The 26434-nt window shown below is 38.2% G+C and overlaps 1 protein-coding gene across 1 annotated transcript; it reads left to right on the top strand.

The window, feature by feature from the left end:
- Positions 1-2341: 2341 nt before the first annotated feature.
- gpr61l (G protein-coupled receptor 61-like) lies at positions 2342-3622 on the top strand (the record flags this gene model as incomplete). The annotated part of the gene is made up of 1 exon (XM_083772290.1): positions 2342-3622. One exon carries the CDS (start codon positions 2342-2344, stop codon positions 3620-3622), a length of 1281 nt encoding a protein of 426 aa, XP_083628416.1.
- Positions 3623-26434: the final 22812 nt, after the last annotated feature.

Genomic DNA, 26434 nt, shown 5'->3' with positions numbered 1-26434 from the left:
TAGTGACAAACTCAGCCCACCACCACTGATGTCAGATAAGAGTGTCTTATACTCTTATCTTCAGTGCACACAAACAAGAGTGGAAGGACTTCAGTTCAAAGCAACATTATCTTGCTTTCACATAAACATGCCTATTCATTAGTGTATTTTCACCATAAATGTTTATGTTTATTGAAGTATTCCCATCAGAAGCACACACGGGTGTGCCTCTAGTCTTCAGGGGTCCTGAATAATATAGAAAATGCAGACGTTCATTCAAGGAATTACGAGACACATCTCCCAGTACGAGACACATTTTAGATTAGATTTTGAGAGACAGATATAAAATTATACTAAAGCAGGCAGACCAAACAGATCAATGAATGAGATAATTAAAGGATATAAATTAATAAAACAACAGAACAAACAAACATGCATAGCCCTACACATAGGGTTATGTGCTTATCCTGTTATTTGGCCAGATATTTCTAGGTATATGCTTTTTGAAAGTAATTTAGCTAGTATTAACAGTAGGGTATATATTATGACATCTTAGGGCGGATAATTCCAGAGTGTTACCTGTGCTATATATCGTCTCTGTCGGGTGGACAAAAGTGTTATTTTACAGGATTCTTTTTTTTTTTAAATAGCTAAAGTATAGCAGATCTACAAGCTCAAAATGCGTTGCTTCACGGCACATTTTGAGCTTGTGGATCTGCTACTCTTGATGCTGTGTGACACTGTAGTTTGTAATATGATCAAGTAGTGCATTCATTTACAAACTAAAAAACTAAAGTTATAATGTGGAGCTAAGAGGTGGTCATGGTACTTTGTTCTTGGATCTGGGAGACAGTGTTGTGGGTCCAGAGGCTGCTCCTCAGAGGCCATATGTAAGTGGTAAACAAAGCTGAACGGGTTATCGGTGCTAATGACGTTACACACAGTATAGCATTGGGGGAAACAAAGACATTTTCTGTTCAGACATCGACCATGCCAGGCGTTCACGCATAAAATGCCTGACAGCCAAAGGGCAGAGATTACGTTTTTGCCCCTGTCCATCCGTTTGTCCGGCCGTCAGTCTGTCTGGCCGCCTGTCCGTCTGTGAGCACCTATACACCATTTGCAGACCGCGGCCATGTTTCCATCAGAGTTTGGAAGCACTCGTTTTCAGTAAAGCAATGTCCTGCTGCCTCTTGCATTATGTGCTAATTCAAAACAGGTGGTACGCAGGGCAGTTGAGTGATATCTAACTGGCCTTAAGGTGGCGCTATAACAGGCGGATTTACCTGGCCTATGACTCTTGAACCATATTTGATTTGATTTATTTATCAGATCCCCATTAGCTTACTGTGAAACACAGCAGCTATTCTTCCTGGGGTCTTAAACATATCATCATTACAACATTTCTTCCATATTATTACATACATTTACATACTACATTCATCCAACACAACAATACAACACAAAACAACTCATGATCCGTCTACTACATTTGATAGCTAGCTCCACAGTACAATTAAATCTTCAACATTGATAATAAAGTAAATATACATTATAATGGGATATATTATAGCTCATATGCATCTCCTTCACATCTCTTGAGTGAACAAAAACAACTTCAGCTTCTTCTTAAAACTCATATAGTTATCCTCATAAACAAAAAGCATAGGTTGTACGGTCAAAAATCTTCTGGTTTCCTTGGATCATGACGGAACACATAGCCCATGTGTGCTAGACTACATCTTGCATTTCCTTCAAAATAGACCTTTTTGCTACTATTTAAACTCAATATCACACAAAACACAAATCACTATCTCTGGAGGCAGTTGTTTCCATCCGATTTTTCATATTCCATTCTGATTGCTATGATTGCCTTCAAAAGTGTGTGGGTCCTCACTCCTGGCTAGCCTGGCAGAGATCTGTGCTCCAAAGACCACACTTTTCTAGTTTTCTCTGACTACTACTTCTCACAACTACATACTGTACTTCAGTTATCACAGATCATTTATATGCCAGGGCAAAGCATTAGTATAGTATTATCCAACACTCCCAATGTAATTCTCTGCTTTGAGTCCCTCAGGATATGCAATACGTACTGTATTGTATGTAAGAGCACTTTCATAATCAGTGCACGATGAATAGTTTTCCTTATACTGTATATCCTTTTGGTGGAACAGAAGAAAACATTTATACTCACCAAGCATGCTATATGTTCACCAATATTTACCAAGTTGTTGTTTATAACAATGTCTATTGCTTTGCTCATCTGAATCACTGTATGTTTTTTCTCTCTAGGAGATCCAGATTAAGGATCCCTAAAATAGGAATGGATGAAGTCGGATTGCAGAGTTACACATGAATAATGGAGGGGAATTCTGGTCCGTTGATAGCCTCTGCGCCAAACCTCACAACAGCCCTGTGGGGTCCCCACCCCACTGTCCCCGCTGACGTGGGCGTGGTGACCAGCTCCCAGTCGCAGATCAAGGACCTCATCGGGCTCTTCTTCATGGTGACCCTCAACCTCATCGCTCTGCTGGCCAACACCGGCGTCATGGTGGCCATAGCGCGCGCACCTCACCTGAAGCGGTTCGCCTTCGTGTGCCACCTGTGCGCCGTGGACCTGCTGTGCGCCATCCTCCTCATGCCGCTGGGCATCATCTCCAACTCGCCCTTCTTCGGCACCGTGGTGTTCACCGTGCTGGAGTGCCAGGTGTACATCTTCCTCAACGTGTTCCTCATCTGCCTCTCCATCCTCACCATCACGGCCATCAGCGTGGAACGCTACTTCTACATCGTGCACCCCATGCGCTACGAGGTGCGGATGAGCATCAACCTGGCCATCGGCGTCATGGTGTTCATCTGGGCCAAGTCGGCGCTGCTGGCGCTGGTCACGCTCTTCGGCTGGCCGGCGTACGGCAACCACAGCTCCATCGCGGCGGCCCACTGCTCGCTCCACTGGAGCCACAGCCGCCTGCGGAGGGTGTTTGCGGTGCTCTTCAGCGTGGTGTGCTTCCTGATGCCCGCCGTGGTCATCTTCGGCGTCTACTGTGCCGTGTACAAGGTGGCGCGCTCCGCCGCCCTGCAGCAGGTGCCGCCCGCGCCGGTGTGGGCGGACGCAAACCCCGCCAAGAACCGCTCGGACTCCATCAACAGCCAGACGACCATGATCACCACCAACCGCAGTCTACCTCAGAGACTCTCCCCGGAGAGGGCCTTCAGCGGGGGCAAGGCCGCCGTCACCTTGGTGGTCATCGTGGGTCAGTTCCTGCTCTGCTGGCTGCCCTATTTCACCTTTCACATGCAAATGTCTCTGAGCTCGTCCACACAGAGCCCCGGGGACCTGGAGGAGGCGGTCACGTGGCTGGCCTACTCCTCGTTCGCCATCAACCCCTTCTTCTATGGCCTCTTGAACAGGCAGATCCGGGAGGAGCTGGTGAAGTTCCGGCGGTGCTGCGCAACGCAGCCCGTGGACCTCGGGGCGTCCAGCCACGAGGGCTCCCTCCAGGAGAACTTCCTCCAGTTCATTCAGAGGACCAGCAGCAGCACGGCGGAAACGCGCTCCAGCTGTGCCAACTCCAGCCCGAGAAACACTGTGGACCAAGGAGTCCGAATTCCTGGACAGATTCCTGAGGAACAGGCCTAGACACTGCTGGGCAACATGAGCTACAGCAGGGGTCCTCAACTAGAAATATCCACAAATAATTTTTTGAATAAGACCGAGGTCCGGTCCCATGCGCGGCGTCCATCGGAGAGCGGTATGGTTTAGTATGGTCAAGCCAACCTTATACAAATCAGATCGCCTTCCACCCAACCAATAATGGGGTGCAGCATGCAGGCCCGGAGTGGAACTCCAAATCAGGCCGGGAGTTATACGCCCTGGCAGGCCACACTGCGCGCGCGCATAGCGCGCACCAGAATTGTGGGGGCCCTTGGGGGTCATTTTGGGGGCCTTTGCAGCAATTTCACATGAGAAATGTACCATCTGATGTTATTTATATTATTAACTTAAAAAAACAAACAAAGAGGTGGTCCGCGGTCCGGTCGCGGACCGCGGTCCGCCAGTTGAGTACCCCTGAGCTACAGTATAATAATTATCTTTATTGTCCCGAAGGATATTGGTCTTCACAGGTCTGTTCAAACACCCACAACGAAACAACACACAGTACAGAAAACATCAAAACAATACAAAAACATGAGGTCCCCCACTGTATACAGAACCATGGGAACGGGGCTTGGAGGACCAATACATGTCAGCATTCTGTCTTAAAACCATGTAACCTAAATGCCTTTTCTTTCATTGCTTTCTGTTATTGTTTAGTTATGTTGTACTGGTTTCTCACTCAAATGGCAGGGTAATGCCAAATACTTTCCCTATTTATATGGTCTGATTTAATTGCGATGTTTTCCCCGTTTTGTGAATTTGTGCATTCTTGAATATAAACAAAAATGAAACTAAAACACTAAATAACACAGGCAATTACACAGATGAGTGGTTTCTTTGAGATATTCTTCACACAGACAATGTCTGCTGTTCATTCCAATGAGGACATCATTAAATGCTTTTGATTCTTACAGTAACACATACAGTAGAGTACACTGTTGAATATTAAAATGATGTATGGTATGCTACTCTTTAAATTACAGCAATGGTTCTCAATGTGCTCTTTAAGGGAGTTCTAAGGCATTGGTTCTCAAAGTGGGGTCCAGGGACCCCTAGGGGTACTTGAGGGAGTTCCAGGGGGACCCAAATGGACCCTTATGGGTCTGTAACTCTGAGAATATAAGAATGGAACCAAATGGACCCTAACGGTAGGGGATCTAAATGGGTTAATAAATATAGCATCAAAATCAGTTGAACCACTTTAACCCTATATTCACTACAGTACATCGCCAACCTACTCGCCCACAAAACGGTGTGACACGCTGTGAGCTTGTAGATCTGCTATTTTCAAAAAAATATTTTGAATATTTTCAAAACATTTTACACAACACAAATCATGTATGAGGGTCATTGGCACCTTTAATATATAGGGGACCTGCGGCCAAATACATATTAATTTTGGGGATGGGAATTTTTCTCCTTGACGTGAGAAAGTTTGAGAAGCCGTGCATGCGTTAACAGCACTAACATGGGCTTGGACGAGGAACGACTGCATCAGGGGCATTGCCTCTGAAAGTCTCCCCGTACGCAATAGAGATATTCTGACAGAGGGTTAATGTCGTCTGTGCCCCGTCGCCATGGAAATGGAGCAGCCAAGGACTCACATAGCAACAACGTCCTTTCGGCTGGATCATGCGTGCTTAGCTTTGCACACTGATTGGAGCCTATAGTGATTCTGGCTCCGTGGCCAGCTCTTCACATGAGGACTGATTACACACACTGCCTATATAATGCCTTCTGACCGGGCACCCATTTTGGTGTCAGCATCATGTTATGCTTTAGCTATTTAAAAATAGCAGATCTACAAGCTCATATCGCGCCACCGAGTGGCGCGATACGAGCTTGTAGGTCTGCTATTTTTGAAAAATCGAAGAGCGACTGACATTTTTAGAATCTGATCTCAGGTCAGAATGGGTTCATCAGACCAGTGTGTGTCCGGCGGAAACCTCGTATGAATCTGATCTCAGGTCAGAATGGGATAATGCCTTCTGATTGACAGTCATTACCATGCAAATAGAGTGCTGCGTGTGGGCAGTGAGTGTGATGCTCCTCCTTTCCCAGACTGAACCAGTGACATGGTAACAGTGGGTCAAATATAGTGAGTGCACAATGGCAATCGTTACTGACCGATGATAGTGTGATAACAAAGTGCTGTTTTATAACCGGCTACTGTTTGTATTGGTCTTTCACAAACAGAAGGGAAGTCAGTGTAGTGTGGTGGTTACAGCAAATAATCGCAGGCAACATTTCGCTGTACTGCACTATCACTCTCTTATGCAAGGTTGAGGTTGTATTATAGTTGTAGTTGCCGGACAGAAACCTGTCTCCATATTTCAACTTTTTAAAGATTTTTCATAAATGAGTGTTGCGCAAAAGTAGCAAAACTGAGATAGTTACTTGTTTACCATGAGTTTTTCCCATCCCCAGAAAATCACTAAAACTATGAAACATTTCAAAGATTCATTTTCAGGCATGTGAGATGAACCTAAATAGGTTTGAATGGGGTTTCTAGGTGTACTCAGAAACTACAAAACATTTCAAAGTAAAAAGTTCAAGCTTGTGTGTCCACAGTAAGCTGAATTATAAAAAGTGTGAATGGAGTTTCTAGGTGAAAGTGATTTTTTGACGTGCCATAAGCTGCCATTGAGCCCCATTATACATTTCTCAAATTTGAAAGCACTATATTTCGAAAACTATGAAACATTTCAAAGATTCCTTTTCAGGCAAACATGTCCACCGTAAGATGAACCTAAGTAGGCTAGAATGGGGTTTCTAGGTGTAAGTATGTAGGACTAGTAGCATGCCAAAGTTTGTGCTATTAAGAATGCATTGGGCGTTTAAGTTAAATAACTCAGAAACTACAAAACATTTTAAAGTAAAAGGTTTCTAGGTGAAAGTGACTTTTTGACATGCCATAGAGCTGCCATTGAGGTTTGAATGGGGTTTCTACGTGTACGTTTTATCCTATAGTCATAGTTTTATCCTATAGTCATGAAGGTCATCTATACTGGTCAAGGTCATTTACACTGGTCAAGGTCATTGATACCGGTGAAGGTTATTTACTAGTCCATGGTCTCGGAGGGTATACGCATGTCGTTTTTCCCGTTTTCGAGGGATTTGAAAAAAAGGCAGAAATCACGGAAAAACGAAAGGCTATAGTCCATGGTCTCGGAGGGCATACTACAGGGGTCCTCAACTAGAAATGATGAAGGTCCACAAATATTTTTTTGAATAAGACCGAGGTCCGGTCCCATGCGCGGCGTCCATCGGAGAGCGGGGCTCTATGCCCGTTTAGTATGGTCAAGCTTATACAAATCAGATCGCCTTCCACCCAACCAATAATGGGGTGCAGAGTGCAGGCCCGGAGTGGAACTCCAAATCAGGCCGGGAGTTATACGCCCTGGCAGGCCACACTGGCGCGCGCCAGAATTTTGGGGGCCCTTGGGGGACATTTTGGGGGGCTTTGCAGCAATTTCACATGAGAAATGTATACCATCTGATGTTATTTATATTATTAACTTATTAACTTGCGGGTGGTCCGCAAAGAGGTGGTCCGCGGTCCGGTCGCGGACCGCGGTCCGCCAGTTGAGTACCCCATAGCATGTCACTTTAACCGATTTCGGAGGATTTGAAAAAAAGTGTGATAATCACGGAAAAGCGAAAGGCTATATACAGTAGTCCATGGTCTCGGAGGGCATAGTCTTATGAAGGTCATCTATACTGGTCAAGGTCATTTATACTTGTCAAGGTCATTTAAACTGGTCAAGGTTATTGATACTGATGAAGGTCATTTACTAGTCCATGGTCTCTGAGGGCATACTATAGCATGTAGTTTTTCCCATTTCCGGAGGATTTGAAAAAAAGGCAAAAATCCCGGAAAAGCGAAAGCGAATGGTCTCAGAAGGCATACTATAGGCAAAGTCAAAAGTCACTTTCACCTAGAAACTCCATTCACACTTTTTATTATTCAGCTTACTGTGGAGACACATGCTGGAACTTTTTTATTTTGAAATGTTTTGTAGTTTATGAGTTATTTAACTTAAACGCCCAATGCATTCTCTATGGCAATAGCACAAAATTTTGCATGCTACTAGTCCTACATACTTACACCTAGCAACCCCATTCTAGCCTACTTAGGTTCATCTTACGGTGGACATGTTTGCCTGAAAAGGAATCTTTGAAATGTTTCATAGTTTTAGAAATATAGTGCTTTCAAATTTACAATGGGGCTCAATGGCAAAAATGATGAAAAACGGCGTGCTATAGTATGCCGTACGATATGGTCCAAAATGATGAAAAACGAGGTTAATTTTTTTTTTTTTTTAACGATGGGCTATAACCCATGTTTTTTTTAGCTATAGCCCATGTTCAAAAACGATGAAAAACGAGGTTAAAAAAAAATCTCAAAATTTCAAAAAACGATGGGCTATAACCCATGTTTTTTTTTTTTTCATTTTTTTCAAAACCTCAAAAATGATGAAAAACGGCGTGCTATAGTATGCCGTACGGTATGGGCTATAGCCCATGTTAAAAAATTATGAAAAACTAGGTTAATTTTTTTTTCAAAATTTCAAAAAACGATGGGCTATAACCCATGTTTTTTTCATTTTTTTCATTTTTTTTCAAATCCTCAAAAATGATGAAAAACGGCGTGCTATAGTATGCCGTACGATATGGGCTATAGCCCATGGTCCAAAATGATGAAAAACAAGGATATTATTTTTTTCAAAAATTTAAAAAAAACAATGGGCTATAACCCATCGTTTTTTTCATTTTTTTATTTTTTCCAAATCCTCAAAAATGATGAAAAACGGCGTGCTACAGTATAGTATGCCGTACGATATGGGCTATAGCCCATATCCTTGCGGTGTATAGCGGTGTATGAGAATGGGTGTTGCGGAGGATGAGAGCATTCCTCTCATCCTCCGCAACACAATGCATTCTCTATGGCAATAGCACAAACTTTGGCATGCTACTAGTCCTACATACTTACACCTAGCAACCCCATTCTACCCTACTTAGGTTCATCTTACGGTGGACATGTTTGCCTGAAAAGGAATCTTTGAAATGTTTCATAGTTTTAGAAATATAGTGCTTTCAAATTTGAGACATTTAACATGGGGCTCAATGGCAGCTCTATGGGCACGTCAAAAGTCACTTTCACCTAGAAACTCCATTCACACTTTTTATTATTCAGCTTACTGTGGAGACACATGCTGGAACTTTTTTTTATTTTTATGTTTTGTAGTTTATGAGTTATTCAACTTAAACGCCCAATGCATTCTCTATGGCAATAGCACAAACCTTGGCATGCTACTAGTCCTACATACTTACACCTAGCAACCCCATTCTAGCCTACTTAGGTTCATCTTACGGTGGAGATGTTTGCCTGAAAAGGAAACTTTGAAATGTTTCATAGTTTTAGAAATATAGTGCTTTCAAATTTGAGACATTTAACATGGGGCTCAATGGCAGCTCTATAGGCACGTCAAAAGTCACTTTCACCTAGAAACTCCATTCACACTTTTTATTATTCAGCTTACTGTGGAGACACATGCTGGAACTTTTTTTTAATTTTTATGTTTTGTAGTTTATGAGTTATTTAACTTAAACACCCAATGCATTCTCTATGGCAATAGCACAAACTTTGGCATGCTACTATTCCTACATACTTACACCTAGCAACCCCATTCTAGCCTACTTAGGTTCATCTTACGGTGGACATGTTTGCCTGAAAAGGAATCTTTGAAATGTTTCATAGTTTTAGAAATATAGTGCTTTCAAATTTGAGACATTTAACATGGGGCTCAATGGCAGCTCTATAGGCACGTCAAAAGTCACATTCACCTAGAAACTCCATTCACACTTTTTATTATTCAGCTTACTGTGGAGACACATGCTGGAACTTTTTTTTATTTTTATGTTTTGTAGTTTATGAGTTATTCAACTTATACGCCCAATGCATTCTCTATGGCAATAGCACAAACTTTGGCATGCTACTAGTCCTACATACTTACACCTAGCAACCCCATTCTAGCCTACTTAGGTTCATCTTACGGTGGACATGTTTGCCTGAAAAGGAAACTTTGAAATGTTTCATAGTTTTAGAAATATAGTGCTTTCAAATTTGAGACATTTAACATGGGGCTCAATGGCAGCTCTATAGGCACGTCAAAAGTCACTTTCACCTAGAAACTCCATTCACACTTTTTATTATTCAGCTTACTGTGGAGACACATGCTGGAACTTTTTTTTATTTTTATGTTTTGTAGTTTATGAGTTATTCAACTTAAACGCCCAATGCATTCTCTATGGCAATAGCACAAACTTTGGCATGCTACTAGTCCTACATACTTACACCTAGCAACCCCATTCTAGCCTACTTAGGTTCATCTTACGGTGGACATGTTTGCCTGAAAAGGAAACTTTGAAATGTTTCATAGTTTTAGAAATATAGTGCTTTCAAATTTGAGACATTTAACATGGGGCTCAATGGCAGCTCTATAGGCACGTCAAATGTCACATTCACCTAGAAACTCCATTCACACTTTTTATTATTCAGCTTACTGTGGAGACACATGCTGGAACTTTTTTTTATTTTTATGTTTTGTAGTTCATGAGTTATTCAACTTAAACGCCCAATGCATTCTCTATGGCAATAGCACAAACTTTGGCATGCTACTAGTCCTACATACTTACACCTAGCAACCCCATTCTAGCCTACTTAGGTTCATCTTACGGTGGACATGTTTGCCTGAAAAGGAAACTTTGAAATGTTTCATAGTTTTAGAAATATAGTGCTTTCAAATTTGAGACATTTAACATGGGGCTCAATGGCAGCTCTATAGGCACGTCAAAAGTCACATTCACCTAGAAACTCCATTCACACTTCTTATTATTCAGCTTACTGTGGAGACACATGCTGGAACTTTTATTTTATTTTTATGTTTTGTAGTTTATGAGTTATTCAACTTAAACGCCCAATGCATTCTCTATGGCAATAGCACAAACCTTGGCATGCTACTAGTCCTACATACTTACACCTAGCAACCCCATTCTAGCCTACTTAGGTTCATCTTACGGTGGACATGTTTGCCTGAAAAGGAAACTTTGAAATGTTTCATAGTTTTAGAAATATAGTGCTTTCAAATTTGAGACATTTAACATGGGGCTCAATGGCAGCTCTATAGGCACGTCAAAAGTCACTTTCACCTAGAAACTCCATTCACACTTTTTATTATTCAGCTTACTGTGGAGACACATGCTGGAACTTTTTTTTATTTTTATGTTTTGTAGTTTATGAGTTATTCAACTTAAACGCCCAATGCATTCTCTATGGCAATAGCACAAACCTTGGCATGCTACTAGTCCTACATACTTACACCTAGCAACCCCATTCTAGCCTACTTAGGTTCATCTTACGGTGGAGATGTTTGCCTGAAAAGGAAACTTTGAAATGTTTCATAGTTTTAGAAATATAGTGCTTTCAAATTTGAGACATTTAACATGGGGCTCAATGGCAGCTCTATAGGCACGTCAAAAGTCACTTTCACCTAGAAACTCCATTCACACTTTTTATTATTCAGCTTACTGTGGAGACACATGCTGGAACTTTTTTTTAATTTTTATGTTTTGTAGTTTATGAGTTATTTAACTTAAACGCCCAATGCATTCTCTATGGCAATAGCACAAACTTTGGCATGCTACTATTCCTACATACTTACACCTAGCAACCCCATTCTAGCCTACTTAGGTTCATCTTACGGTGGACATGTTTGCCTGAAAAGGAATCTTTGAAATGTTTCATAGTTTTAGAAATATAGTGCTTTCAAATTTGAGACATTTAACATGGGGCTCAATGGCAGCTCTATAGGCACGTCAAAAGTCACATTCACCTAGAAACTCCATTCACACTTTTTATTATTCAGCTTACTGTGGAGACACATGCTGGAACTTTTTTTTATTTTTATGTTTTGTAGTTTATGAGTTATTCAACTTAAACGCCCAATGCATTCTCTATGGCAATAGCACAAACTTTGGCATGCTACTAGTCCTACATACTTACACCTAGCAACCCCATTCTAGCCTACTTAGGTTCATCTTACGGTGGACATGTTTGCCTGAAAAGGAAACTTTGAAATGTTTCATAGTTTTAGAAATATAGTGCTTTCAAATTTGAGACATTTAACATGGGGCTCAATGGCAGCTCTATAGGCACGTCAAAAGTCACTTTCACCTAGAAACTCCATTCACACTTTTTATTATTCAGCTTACTGTGGAGACACATGCTGGAACTTTTTTTTATTTTTATGTTTTGTAGTTTATGAGTTATTCAACTTAAACGCCCAATGCATTCTCTATGGCAATAGCACAAACTTTGGCATGCTACTAGTCCTACATACTTACACCTAGCAACCCCATTCTAGCCTACTTAGGTTCATCTTACGGTGGACATGTTTGCCTGAAAAGGAAACTTTGAAATGTTTCATAGTTTTAGAAATATAGTGCTTTCAAATTTGAGACATTTAACATGGGGCTCAATGGCAGCTCTATAGGCACGTCAAAAGTCACATTCACCTAGAAACTCCATTCACACTTTTTATTATTCAGCTTACTGTGGAGACACATGCTGGAACTTTTCTTTATTTTTATGTTTTGTAGTTCATGAGTTATTCAACTTAAACGCCCAATGCATTCTCTATGGCAATAGCACAAACTTTGGCATGCTACTAGTCCTACATACTTACACCTAGCAACCCCATTCTAGCCTACTTAGGTTCATCTTACGGTGGACATGTTTGCCTGAAAAGGAAACTTTGAAATGTTTCATAGTTTTAGAAATATAGTGCTTTCAAATTTGAGACATTTAACATGGGGCTCAATGGCAGCTCTATAGGCACGTCAAAAGTCACATTCACCTAGAAACTCCATTCACACTTCTTATTATTCAGCTTACTGTGGAGACACATGCTGGAACTTTTTTTTATTTTTATGTTTTGTAGTTTATGAGTTATTCAACTTAAACGCCCAATGCATTCTCTATGGCAATAGCACAAACCTTGGCATGCTACTAGTCCTACATACTTACACCTAGCAACCCCATTCTAGCCTACTTAGGTTCATCTTACGGTGGACATGTTTGCCTGAAAAGGAATCTTTGAAATGTTTCATAGTTTTAGAAATATAGTGCTTTCAAATTTACAATGGGGCTCAATGGCAAAAATGATGAAAAACGGCGTGCTATAGTATGCCGTACGATATGGTCCAAAATGATGAAAAACGAGGTTAACATTCTTTTTTTTTAAACGATGGGCTATAACCCATGTTTTTTTTTTTTTTGTTTTTTTTTCAAAACCTCAAAAATTATGAAAAACGGCGTGCTATAGTATGCCGTACGGTATGGGCTATAGCCCATGTTCAAAAATGATGAAAAACGAGGTTAATTTGTTTTTTCAAAATTTCAAAAAACGATGGGCTATAACCCATGTTTTTTTTTTGTTATTTTTTTTTCAAAACCTCAAAAATGATGAAAAACGGCGTGCTATAGTATGCCGTACGGTATGGGCTATAGCCCATGTTAAAAAATGATGAAAACTAGGTTAATTTTTTTTTCAAAATTTCAAAAAACGATGGGCTATAACCCATGTTTTTTTCATTTTTTTTCATTTTTTTCAAATCCTCAAAAATGATGAAAAACGGCGTGCTATAGTATGCCGTACGATATGGGCTATAGCCCATGTTCAAAAATGATGAAAAACGAGGTTAATTTGTTTTTTCAAAATTTCAAAAAACGATGGGCTATAACCCATGTTTTTTTTTTGTTTTTGTTTTAAACCTCAAAAATGATGAAAAACGGCGTGCTATAGTATGCCGTACGGTATGGGCTATAGCCCATGTAAAAAAATGATGAAAAACGAGGTTAATTTTTTTTATCAAAATTTCAAAAAACGATGGGCTATAACCCATGTTTTTTTTGTTTTGTTTTTTTTTCAAAACCTCAAAAATGATGAAAAATGGCGTGCTATAGTATGCCGTACGGTATGGGCTATAGCCCATGTTAAAAAATGATGAAAAACTAGGTTCATTTTTTTTTCTAAATTTCAAAAAACGATGGGCTATAACCCATGTTTTTTAATTTTTTGTCATTTTTTTTTAACCTCAAAAATGATGAAAAACGGCGTGCTATAGTATGCCGTACGGTATGGGCTATAGCCCATGTTCAAAAATGATGAAAAACGAGGTTGAAAAAAAAAATCAAAATTTCAAAAAACGATGGGCTATAACCCATGTTTTTTTTTTTGTCATTTTTTTCAAAACCTCAAAAATGATGAAAAACGGCGTGCTATAGTATGCCGTACGGTATGGGCTATAGCCCATGTAAAAAAATGATGAAAAACGAGGTTAATTTTTTTTATCAAAATTTAAAAAAACGATGGGCTATAACCCATGTTTTTTTTCTTTTTTTTTTTTTTCTTCAAAACCTCAAAAATGATGAAAAACGGCGTGCTATAGTATGCCGTACGGTATGGGCTATAGCCCATGTTAAAAAATGATGAAAAACTAGGTTAATTTTTTTTTCAAAATTTCAAAAAACGATGGGATATAACCCATGTTTTTTTCATTTTTTTTCATTTTTTTCAAATCCTCAAAAATGATGAAAAACGGCGTGCTATAGTATGCCGTACGATATGGGCTATAGCCCATGTTCAAAAATGATGAAAAACGAGGTTAATTTGTTTTTTCAAAATTTCAAATAACGATGTGCTATAACCCATGTTTTTTTTTTTTTTTTTTTTTTAACCTAAAAAATTATGAAAAACGGCGTGCTATAGTATGCCGTACGGTATGGGCTATAGCCCATGTTCAAAAATGATGAAAAATGAGGTTAAAAAAAAATCAAAATTTCAAAAAACGATGGGCTATAACCCATGTTTTTTTTTGTCATTTTTTTCAAAACCTCAAAAATGATGAAAAACGGCGTGCTATAGTATGCCGTACGGTATGGGCTATAGCCCATGTTAAAAAATGATGAAAAACGAGGTTAATTTTTTTTATCAAAATTTCAAAAAACGATGGGCTATAACCCATGTTTTTTTTTTTTTTTCAAATCCTCAAAAATGATGAAAAACGGCGTGCTATAGTATGCCGTACGGTATGGGCTATAGCCCATGTTAAAAAATGATGAAAAACTAGGTTAATTTTTTTTTCAAAATTTCAAAAAACGATGGGCTATAACCCATGTTTTTTTCATTTTTTTTCATTTTTTTCAAATCCTCAAAAATGATGAAAAACGGCGTGCTATAGTATGCCGTACGATGTGGGCTATAGCCCATGGTCCAAAATGATGAAAAACGAGGATATTATTTTTTTCAAAAATTAAAAAAAACAATGGGCTATAACCCATCGTTTTTTTAATTTTTTAATTTTTTCCAAATCCTCAAAAATGATGAAAAACGGCATGCTACAGTATAGTATGCCGTACGATATGGGCTATAGCCCATATCCTTGCGGTGTATAGCGGTGTATGAGAATGGGTGTTGCGGAGGATGAGAGCATTCCTCTCATCCTCCGCAACACAATGCATTCTCTATGGCAATAGCACAAACTTTGGCATGCTACTAGTCCTACATACTTACACCTAGCAACCCCATTCTACCCTACTTAGGTTCATCTTACGGTGGACATGTTTGCCTGAAAAGGAATCTTTGAAATGTTTCATAGTTTTAGAAATATAGTGCTTTCAAATTTGAGACATTTAACATGGGGCTCAATGGCAGCTCTATGGGCACGTCAAAAGTCACTTTCACCTAGAAACTCCATTCACACTTTTTATTATTCAGCTTACTGTGGAGACACATGCTGGAACTTTTTTTTATTTTTATGTTTTGTAGTTTATGAGTTATTTTACTTAAACGCCCAATGCATTCTCTATGGCAATAGCACAAACTTTGGCATGCTACTAGTCCTACATACTTACACCTAGCAACCCCATTCTAGCCTACTTAGGTTCATCTTACGGTGGACATGTTTGCCTGAAAAGGAATCTTTGAAATGTTTCATAGTTTTAGAAATATAGTGCTTTCAAATTTGAGACATTTAACATGGGGCTCAATGGCAGCTCTATAGGCACGTCAAAAGTCACTTTCACCTAGAAACTCCATTCACACTTTTTATTATTCAGCTTACTGTGGAGACACATGCTGGAACTTTTTTTAATTTTTATGTTTTGTAGTTTATGAGTTATTTAACTTAAACGCCCAATGCATTCTCTATGGCAATAGCACAAAATTTGGCATGCTAATAGTCCTACATACTTACACCTAGCAACCCCATTCTAGCCTACTTAGGTTCATCTTACGGTGGACATGTTTGCCTGAAAAAGAAACTTTGAAATGTTTCATAGTTTTAGAAATATAGTGCTTTCAAATTTGAGACATTTAACATGGGGCTCAATGGCAGCTCTATAGGCACGTCAAAAGTCACTTTCACCTAGAAACTCCATTCACACTTTTTATTATTCAGCTTACTGTGGAGACACATGCTGGAACTTTTTTTTATTTTTATGTTTTGTAGTTTATGAGTTATTCAACTTAAACGCCCAATGCATTCTCTATGGCAATAGCACAAACCTTGGCATGCTACTAGTCCTACATACTTACACCTAGCAACCCCATTCTAGCCTACTTAGGTTCATCTTACGGTGGAGATGTTTGCCTGAAAAGGAAACTTTGAAATGTTTCATAGTTTTAGAAATATAGTGCTTTCAAATTTGAGACATTTAACATGGGGCTCAATGGCAGCTCTATAGGCACGTCAAAAGTCACTTTCACCTAGAAACTCCATTCACACTTTTTATTATTCAGCTTACTGTGGAGACACATGCTGGAACTTTTTTTTAAATTTTTATGTTTTGTAGTTTATGAGTTATTTAACTTAAACGCCCAATGCATTCTCTATGGCAATAGCACAAACTTTGGCATGCTACTATTCCTACATACTTACACCTAGCAACCCCATTCTAGCCTACTTAGGTTCATCTTACGGTGGACATGTTTGCCTGAAAAGGAATCTTTGAAATGTTTCATAGTTTTAGAAATATAGTGCTTTCAAATTTGAGACATTTAACATGGGGCTCAATGGCAGCTCTATAGGCACGTCAAAAGTCACATTCACCTAGAAACTCCATTCACACTTTTTATTATTCAGCTTACTGTGGAGACACATGCTGGAACTTTTTTTTATTTTTATGTTTTGTAGTTTATGAGTTATTCAACTTAAACGCCCAATGCATTCTCTATGGCAATAGCACAAACTTTGGCATGCTACTAGTCCTACATACTTACACCTAGCAACCCCATTCTAGCCTACTTAGGTTCATCTTACGGTGGACATGTTTGCCTGAAAAGGAAACTTTGAAATGTTTCATAGTTTTAGAAATATAGTGCTTTCAAATTTGAGACATTTAACATGGGGCTCAATGGCAGCTCTATAGGCACGTCAAAAGTCACTTTCACCTAGAAACTCCATTCACACTTTTTATTATTCAGCTTACTGTGGAGACACATGCTGGAACTTTTTTTTATTTTTATGTTTTGTAGTTTATGAGTTATTCAACTTAAACGCCCAATGCATTCTCTATGGCAATAGCACAAACTTTAGCATGCTACTAGTCCTACATACTTACACCTAGCAACCCCATTCTAGCCTACTTAGGTTCATCTTACGGTGGACATGTTTGCCTGAAAAGGAAACTTTGAAATGTTTCATAGTTTTAGAAATATAGTGCTTTCAAATTTGAGACATTTAACATGGGGCTCAATGGCAGCTCTATAGGCACGTCAAAAGTCACATTCACCTAGAAACTCCATTCACACTTTTTATTATTCAGCTTACTGTGGAGACACATGCTGGAACTTTTTTTTATTTTTATGTTTTGTAGTTCATGAGTTATTCAACTTAAACGCCCAATGCATTCTCTATGGCAATAGCACAAACTTTGGCATGCTACTAGTCCTACATACTTACACCTAGCAACCCCATTCTAGCCTACTTAGGTTCATCTTACGGTGGACATGTTTGCCTGAAAAGGAATCTTTTAAATGTTTCATAGTTTTAGAAATATAGTGCTTTCAAATTTACAATGGGGCTCAATGGCAAAAATGAAATGAAAAACGGCGTGCTATAGTATACGATATGGTCCAAAATGATGAAAAACGAGGTTAACATTCTTTTTTTTGAAACGATGGGCTATAACCCATGTTTTTTTTTTTTTTTTTTTTTTTCAAAACCTCAAAAATTATGAAAAACGGCGTGCTATAGTATGCCGTACGGTATGGGCTATAGCCCATGTTCAAAAATGATGAAAAACGAGGTTAATTTGTTTTTTCAAAATTTCAAAAAACGATGGGCTATAACCCATGTTTTTTTTTGTTTTTTTTTTTAAACCTCAAAAATGATGAAAAACGGCGTGCTATAGTATGCCGTACGGTATGGGCTATAGCCCATGTTAAAAAATGATGAAAAACGAGGTTAATATTTTTTATCAAAATTTCAAAAAACGATGGGCTATAACCCATGTTTTTTTTTTTTTTTTTTTTTTTTAAACCTCAAAAATGATGAAAAACGGCGTGCTATAGTATGCCGTACGGTATGGGCTATAGCCCATGTTAAAAAATGATGAAAAACTAGGTTAATTTTTTTTTCAAAATTTCAAAAAACGATGGGCTATAATCCATGTTTTTTTCATTTTTTTTCATTTTTTTCAAATCCTCAAAAATGATGAAAAACGGCGTGCTATAGTATGCCGTACGATATGGGCTATAGCCCATGTTCAAAAATGATGAAAAACGAGGTTAATTTGTTTTTTCAAAATTTCAAAAAACGATGGGCTATAACCCATGTTTTTTTGTTTTTTTGTTTTAAACCTCAAAAATGATGAAAAACGGCATGCTATAGTATGCCGTACGGTATGGGCTATAGCCCATGTAAAAAAATGATGAAAAACGAGGTTAATATTTTTTATCAAAATTTCAAAAAACGATGGGCTATAACCCATGTTTTTTTTTTGTTTTTTTTTTTTCAAAACCTCAAAAATGATGAAAAACGGCGTGCTATAGTATGCCGTACGATATGGGCTATAGCCCATGTTCAAAAATGATGAAAAACGAGGTTAATTTGTTTTTTCAAAATTTCAAAAAACCATGTTTTTTTTTTTTTTTTTTTTTTAACCTAAAAAATGATGAAAAACGGCGTGCTATAGTATGCCGTACGGTATGGGCTATAGCCCATGTTCAAAAATGATGAAAAACGAGGTTGAAAAAAAAAATCAAAATTTCAAAAAACGATGGGCTATAACCCATGTTTTTTTTTTTGTCATTTTTTTCAAAACCTCAAAAATGATGAAAAACGGCGTGCTATAGTATGCCGTACGGTATGGGCTATAGCCCATGTTAAAAAATGATGAAAAACTAGGTTAATTTTTTTTTCAAAATTTCAAAAAACGATGGGCTATAACCATAGAGTTATAATACTATAGAGATGACACCCGAGTTCTCCTCCCATCCACTTGCATTGAGTTGCTCAAAAGCGCATGAGGCGGATTTACTCCTCCTTCCTGGTAGGAACAGAGTGCATTCTGGGATTGATTGGTTACAAACACATGAACGCGCGACCGGCACATGAACTAGCATCGTGCGTGTGTGCGTGTGCGTGCTACTCGTGGTGAACGCGCATCGCTATGTAGGCAGCAGGCTCGTCTTACCTGACACTGCCAGCTGGGGGCGGTATTGGGTAGCAAGCTTTTTTAATATGGTTATTATTAGGCTCGTCTGCCCTCCAGTGTAAAACTGTTTTGCGATCATTTTTCGGAAAGGAAATATAAAACCATAGCGGTTTTATCATATTAGCATTTTGAATAGATTAAGAACATGGATGTATCTGATGTAAATTAATTCGTTATTTTTATACACCTATGAACTGTTTACACACCATATAATGGGCGCGTTCGGAAATACCACACCGGAGCACACTCGCCTATTAGTTTGCATTGCACAGTGGGCTCAGTGCGCTATTTCCGAACGCGCCCAATATTAATGCAATATAAACTGAAGTTCATTCCAACTTGTGTGTTATTGTGTGGTGGCTGCAGTTGAATATTTGCTTTTAAAGGGACTTTATACTTTTGCTAATTCACATTTAGAAGAAAGTGAAAATATAGGCTACATACATTTTACAAATACACTTCCCAATGACAATGTAGGACAACAAGCTCTGAAGAGGAACACTTCAAGCCTGCATGGCAAATGCAAGGTCACAGCACCACTCTAAACTATTAAATAATAATGCTACCGATCTCTAATAAAATGCCAAAATACAATAAATGATGGGTTCTTTTTCATAGCACTTGTAGCACTATGAAAGAAAATATAATAAATATTAAATATGTGTAAAATGTATTACAAAATGTATTACAAACTATATATTTATATAACAAAATAATATTTAAAGTGTGAAACAAACAAATGAGAAACAATAACTTTTTTCTTATTCCCCCCCCCCCCCCCCCCCCCCTGGAACAAATATTATAGGTTAATTATATAACCTATTAACATGTTCTATAGCTAGAACATATTAAGTACTTCTCAGTACTTCATAGGGGCACACTAGTCCATTAGGTCAAATTATGTCTAAAAAGTTACAGACAATATACTACAGCCAGGTACAGTGATTTTCCTCAAGTGTGACCTAATACATTCTTCCTTCTGTAGGGGAAACAACACTTTTCAAAAAAATACCATCAGTGCTATAGCCTACTATTTGGTATTGCATACATTTGACCAAGTAGAGACAGAGATAGAGATACTTTATTAGTCTCCTGAGGAAGAAATTTGTCTTAGAACAAACAACAAACAGTGCAGTGCAGTGCAGCGCCAAAAAATAAGTAGAAGCAGTCACATCCGACGTGAGGCTTGGAGAGAACAAAGAGACCATGGGTTGGTATGGCTGGGGTAGAAGAGAAAGAAACAAAAAAGGTGGTTGGAGTAGGTTACAGGCAGGCAGGTAGGATAGGGGAGGTAAAGGGAGGAAGAACAATAATTAACAAGGCCAGAATATGAATGAACAGTGGGATGAGTACAGTGTATTTGTATTTATTAATTTAATCCTCACACAAAGAAATATTCCCTGACCACTTTCTGGGCTTGTTTTATTCAAAAACAAACAAAAATAACTCTAGTCTCCAAAGCTATGATGTAGTGTAGGTAAAGTTGCCAATTATGCTTGGAGCCCTGGACAAGTAGTCAAAAATCAACTAGCAAGTTTAAGAGGCAACTTCACCTAATCTAGATTGTAGCTTTAAGGGACTGAACAATACTGTTTAAAAAAATATAATTTCCCAAAAGGGAAAAATTAACTCCATCACGCAGAAAGAGGTCAGGGCGGTCAAACTTTATGTCAGGGTGAGCCACAAACATTGATTTTAGACTGTAAAGAGACGGCACTGCACAGAGCTCCACGACCACCAGTCAATCAATCAACGTCCTCTGCCCAGGGATGGAGGCTTGAAGACGGGGTAGATGGAGAGACATAAGCCTAGCAGAAAATTACTTTTGCCTACTTGTAGGTTATCAAACCATGTATTTATATCGGTAAATAATCATGTCGATGCTAAATCAACATTAACATTTCATGTACAGCTGCTATTTAAAAAAAAGTGTTTTGAATTCGGACTCGGGAGTTCTACAGAAGCCTATGGTAAGTGAATGGGAAGTCCCTGGCAGTCAAAATGACACTTAATACATGGTCACAAACTCACAAACCAACTATTTTACAAGAACAATATTGATGTAACTAGAGATTAGACAAATTAGCTATATTTTATATACTCAGAATAATAAGTAATGAGCAAAAGTCCTGATGCGACATTTCCTGGTTTTAATGCGGTCAGTCCGTCAGCGCTCTCCCGATCTGGAGCAGAGCTCAGAGCTGCCTGAAACTTTCTGGAGTGGGCGGAGCCTAGTGCGCGTTCATGTGTTTGGTTCCAGACCTTACCAAACTGCAATACCTTCTTTCGGCCACTATGTCCATTTCGCCTCAAGATTTCCTCTGGGTGCCTTCTCTATAATAATATATACTCTAAGGCTATAACCCATGTTTTTTTCATTTTTTTTCATTTTTTTCAAATCCTCAAAAATGATGAAAAACGGCGTGCTATAGTATGCCGTACGATATGGGCTATAGCCCATGTTCAAAAATGATGAAAAACGAGGTTAATTAGTTTTTTCAAAATTTCAAAAAACTATGTGCTATAACCCATGTTTTTTTTTTTTTTTTTTTTTAACCTCAAAAATGATGAAAAACGGCGTGCTATAGTATGCCGTACGGTATGGGCTATAGCCCATGTTCAAAAATGATGAAAAACGAGGTTAAAAAAAAAAATCAAAATTTCAAAAAACGATGGGCTATAACCCATGTTTTTTTTTTTGTCATTTTTTTCAAAACCTCAAAAATGATGAAAAACGGCGTGCTATAGTATGCCGTACGGTATGGGCTATAGCCCATGTTAAAAAATGATGAAAAACGAGGTTACATTTTTTAATCAAAATTTCAAAAAACGATGGGCTATAACCCATGTTTTTTTTTTTTTTTCAAAACCTCAAAAATGATGAAAAACGGCGTGCTATAGTATGCCGTACGGTATGGGCTATAGCCCATGTTAAAAAATGATGAAAAACTAGGTTAATTTTTTTTTCAAAATTTCAAAAAACGATGGGCTATAACCCATGTTTTTTTCATTTTTTTTCATTTTTTTCAAATCCTCAAAAATGATGAAAAACGGCGTGCTATAGTATGCCGTACGACATGGGCTATAGCCCATGGTCCAAAATGATGAAAAACGAGGATATTATTTTTTTCAAAAATTAAAAAAAACAATGGGCTATAACCCATCGTTTTTTAAATTTTTTAATTTTTTCCAAATCCTCAAAAATGATGAAAAACGGCATGCTACAGTATAGTATGCCGTACGATATGGGCTATAGCCCATATCCTTGCGGTGTATAGCGGTGTATGAGAATGGGTGTTGCGGAGGATGAGAGCATTCCTCTCATCCTCCGCAACACAATGCATTCTCTATGGCAATAGCACAAACTTTGGCATGCTACTAGTCCTACATACTTACACCTAGCAACCCCATTCTACCCTACTTAGGTTCATCTTACGGTGGACATGTTTGCCTGAAAAGGAATCTTTGAAATGTTTCATAGTTTTAGAAATATAGTGCTTTCAAATTTGAGACATTTAACATGGGGCTCAATGGCAGCTCTATGGGCACGTCAAAAGTCACTTTCACCTAGAAACTCCATTCACACTTTTTATTATTCAGCTTACTGTGGAGACACATACTGGAACTTTTTTTTATTTTTATGTTTTGTAGTTTATGAGTTATTTAACTTAAACGCCCAATGCATTCTCTATGGCAATAGCACAAACTTTGGCATGCTACTAGTCCTACATACTTACACCTAGCAACCCCATTCTAGCCTACTTAGGTTAATCTTACGGTGGACATGTTTGCCTGAAAAGGAATCTTTGAAATGTTTCATAGTTTTAGAAATATAGTGCTTTCAAATTTGAGACATTTAACATGGGGCTCAATGGCAGCTCTATAGGCACGTCAAAAGTCACTTTCACCTAGAAACTCCATTCACACTTTTTATTATTCAGCTTACTGTGGAGACACATGCTGGAACTTTTTTTAATTTTTATGTTTTGTAGTTTATGAGTTATTTAACTTAAACGCCCAATGCATTCTCTATGGCAATAGCACAAAATTTGGCATGCTAATAGTCCTACATACTTACACCTAGCAACCCCATTCTAGCCTACTTAGGTTCATCTTACGGTGGACATGTTTGCCTGAAAAAGAAACTTTGAAATGTTTCATAGTTTTAGAAATATAGTGCTTTCAAATTTGAGACATTTAACATGGGGCTCAATGGCAGCTCTATAGGCACGTCAAAAGTCACTTTCACCTAGAAACTCCATTCACACTTTTTATTATTCAGCTTACTGTGGAGACACATGCTGGAACTTTTTTTTATTTTTATGTTTTGTAGTTTATGAGTTATTCAACTTAAACGCCCAATGCATTCTCTATGGCAATAGCACAAACCTTGGCATGCTACTAGTCCTACATACTTACACCTAGCAACCCCATTCTAGCCTACTTAGGTTCATCTTACGGTGAAGATGTTTGCCTGAAAAGGAAACTTTGAAATGTTTCATAGTTTTAGAAATATAGTGCTTTCAAATTTGAGACATTTAACATGGGGCTCAATGGCAGCTCTATAGGCACGTCAAAAGTCACTTTCACCTAGAAACTCCATTCACACTTTTTATTATTCAGCTTACTGTGGAGACACATGCTGGAACTTTTTTTTAATTTTTATGTTTTGTAGTTTATGAGTTATTTAACTTAAACGCCCAATGCATTCTCTATGGCAATAGCACAAACTTTGGCATGCTACTATTCCTACATACTTACACCTAGCAACCCCATTCTAGCCTACTTAGGTTCATCTTACGGTGGACATGTTTGCCTGAAAAGGAATCTTTGAAATGTTTCATAGTTTTAGAAATATAGTGCTTTCAAATTTGAGACATTTAACATGGGGCTCAATGGCAGCTCTATAGGCACGTCAAAAGTCACATTCACCTAGAAACTCCATTCACACTTTTTATTATTCAGCTTACTGTGGAGACACATGCTGGAACCTTTTTTTTTTTTAATGTTTTGTAGTTTATGAGTTATTCAACTTAAACGCCCAATGCATTCTCTATGGCAATAGCACAAACTTTGGCATGCTACTAGTCCTACATACTTACACCTAGCAACCCCATTCTAGCCTACTTAGGTTCATCTTACGGTGGACATGTTTGCCTGAAAAGGAAACTTTGAAATGTTTCATAGTTTTAGAAATATAGTGCTTTCAAATTTGAGACATTTAACATGGGGCTCAATGGCAGCTCTATAGGCACGTCAAAAGTCACTTTCACCTAGAAACTCCATTCACACTTTTTATTATTCAGCTTACTGTGGAGACACATGCTGGAACTTTTTTTTATTTTTATGTTTTGTAGTTTATGAGTTATTCAACTTAAACGCCCAATGCATTCTCTATGGCAATAGCACAAACTTTGGCATGCTACTAGTCCTACATACTTACACCTAGCAACCCCATTCTAGCCTACTTAGGTTCATCTTACGGTGGACATGTTTGCCTGAAAAGGAAACTTTGAAATGTTTCATAGTTTTAGAAATATAGTGCTTTCAAATTTGAGACATTTAACATGGGGCTCAATGGCAGCTCTATAGGCACGTCAAAAGTCACTTTCACCTAGAAACTCCATTCACACTTTTTATTATTCAGCTTACTGTGGAGACACATGCTGGAACTTTTTTTTATTTTTATGTTTTGTAGTTTATGAGTTATTCAACTTAAACGCCCAATGCATTCTCTATGGCAATAGCACAAACTTTGGCATGCTACTAGTCCTACATACTTACACCTAGCAACCCCATTCTAGCCTACTTAGGTTCATCTTACGGTGGACATGTTTGCCTGAAAAGGAAACTTTGAAATGTTTCATAGTTTTAGAAATATAGTGCTTTCAAATTTGAGACATTTAACATGGGGCTCAATGGCAGCTCTACAGGCATGTCAAAAGTCACATTCACCTAGAAACTCCATTCACACTTTTTATTATTCAGCTTACTGTGGAGACACATGCTGGAACTTTTTTTTATTTTTATGTTTTGTAGTTCATGAGTTATTCAACTTAAACGCCCAATGCATTCTCTATGGCAATAGCACAAACTTTGGCATGCTACTAGTCCTACATAGTTACACCTAGCAACCCCATTCTAGCCTACTTAGGTTCATCTTACGGTGGACATGTTTGCCTGAAAAGGAAACTTTGAAATGTTTCATAGTTTTAGAAATATAGTGCTTTCAAATTTGAGACATTTAACATGGGGCTCAATGGCAGCTCTATAGGCACGTCAAAAGTCACATTCACCTAGAAACTCCATTCACACTTCTTATTATTCAGCTTACTGTGGAGACACATGCTGGAACTTTTTTTTATTTTTATGTTTTGTAGTTTATGAGTTATTCAACTTAAACGCCCAATGCATTCTCTATGGCAATAGCACAAACCTTGGCATGCTACTAGTCCTACATACTTACACCTAGCAACCCCATTCTAGCCTACTTAGGTTCATCTTACGGTGGACATGTTTGCCTGAAAAGGAATCTTTTAAATGTTTCATAGTTTTAGAAATATAGTGCTTTCAAATTTACAATGGGGCTCAATGGCAAAAATGATGAAAAACGGCGTGCTATAGTATGCCGTACGATATGGTCCAAAATGATGAAAAACGAGGTTAACATTCTTTTTTTTTAAACGATGGGCTATAACCCATGTTTTTTTTTTTTTTTTTTTTTTTCAAAACCTCAAAAATTATGAAAAACGGCGTGCTATAGTATGCCGTACGGTATGGGCTATAGCCCATGTTCAAAAATGATGAAAAACGAGGTTAATTTGTTTTTTCAAAATTTCAAAAAACGATGGGCTATAACCCATGTTTTTTTTTTTTTTTTTTTTTAAACCTCAAAAATGATGAAAAACGGCGTGCTATAGTATGCCGTACGGTATGGGCTATAGCCCATGTTAAAAAATGATGAAAAACGAGGTTAATTTTTTTTATCAAAATTTCAAAAAAACGATGGGCTA

Source organism: Protomyctophum parallelum (genome assembly GCF_964188405.1).
Source record: "Protomyctophum parallelum genome assembly, chromosome: 8".
NCBI lineage: Eukaryota > Metazoa > Chordata > Actinopteri > Myctophiformes > Myctophidae > Protomyctophum > Protomyctophum parallelum.
This window is presented reverse-complemented; position numbering and strand designations above follow the sequence as displayed.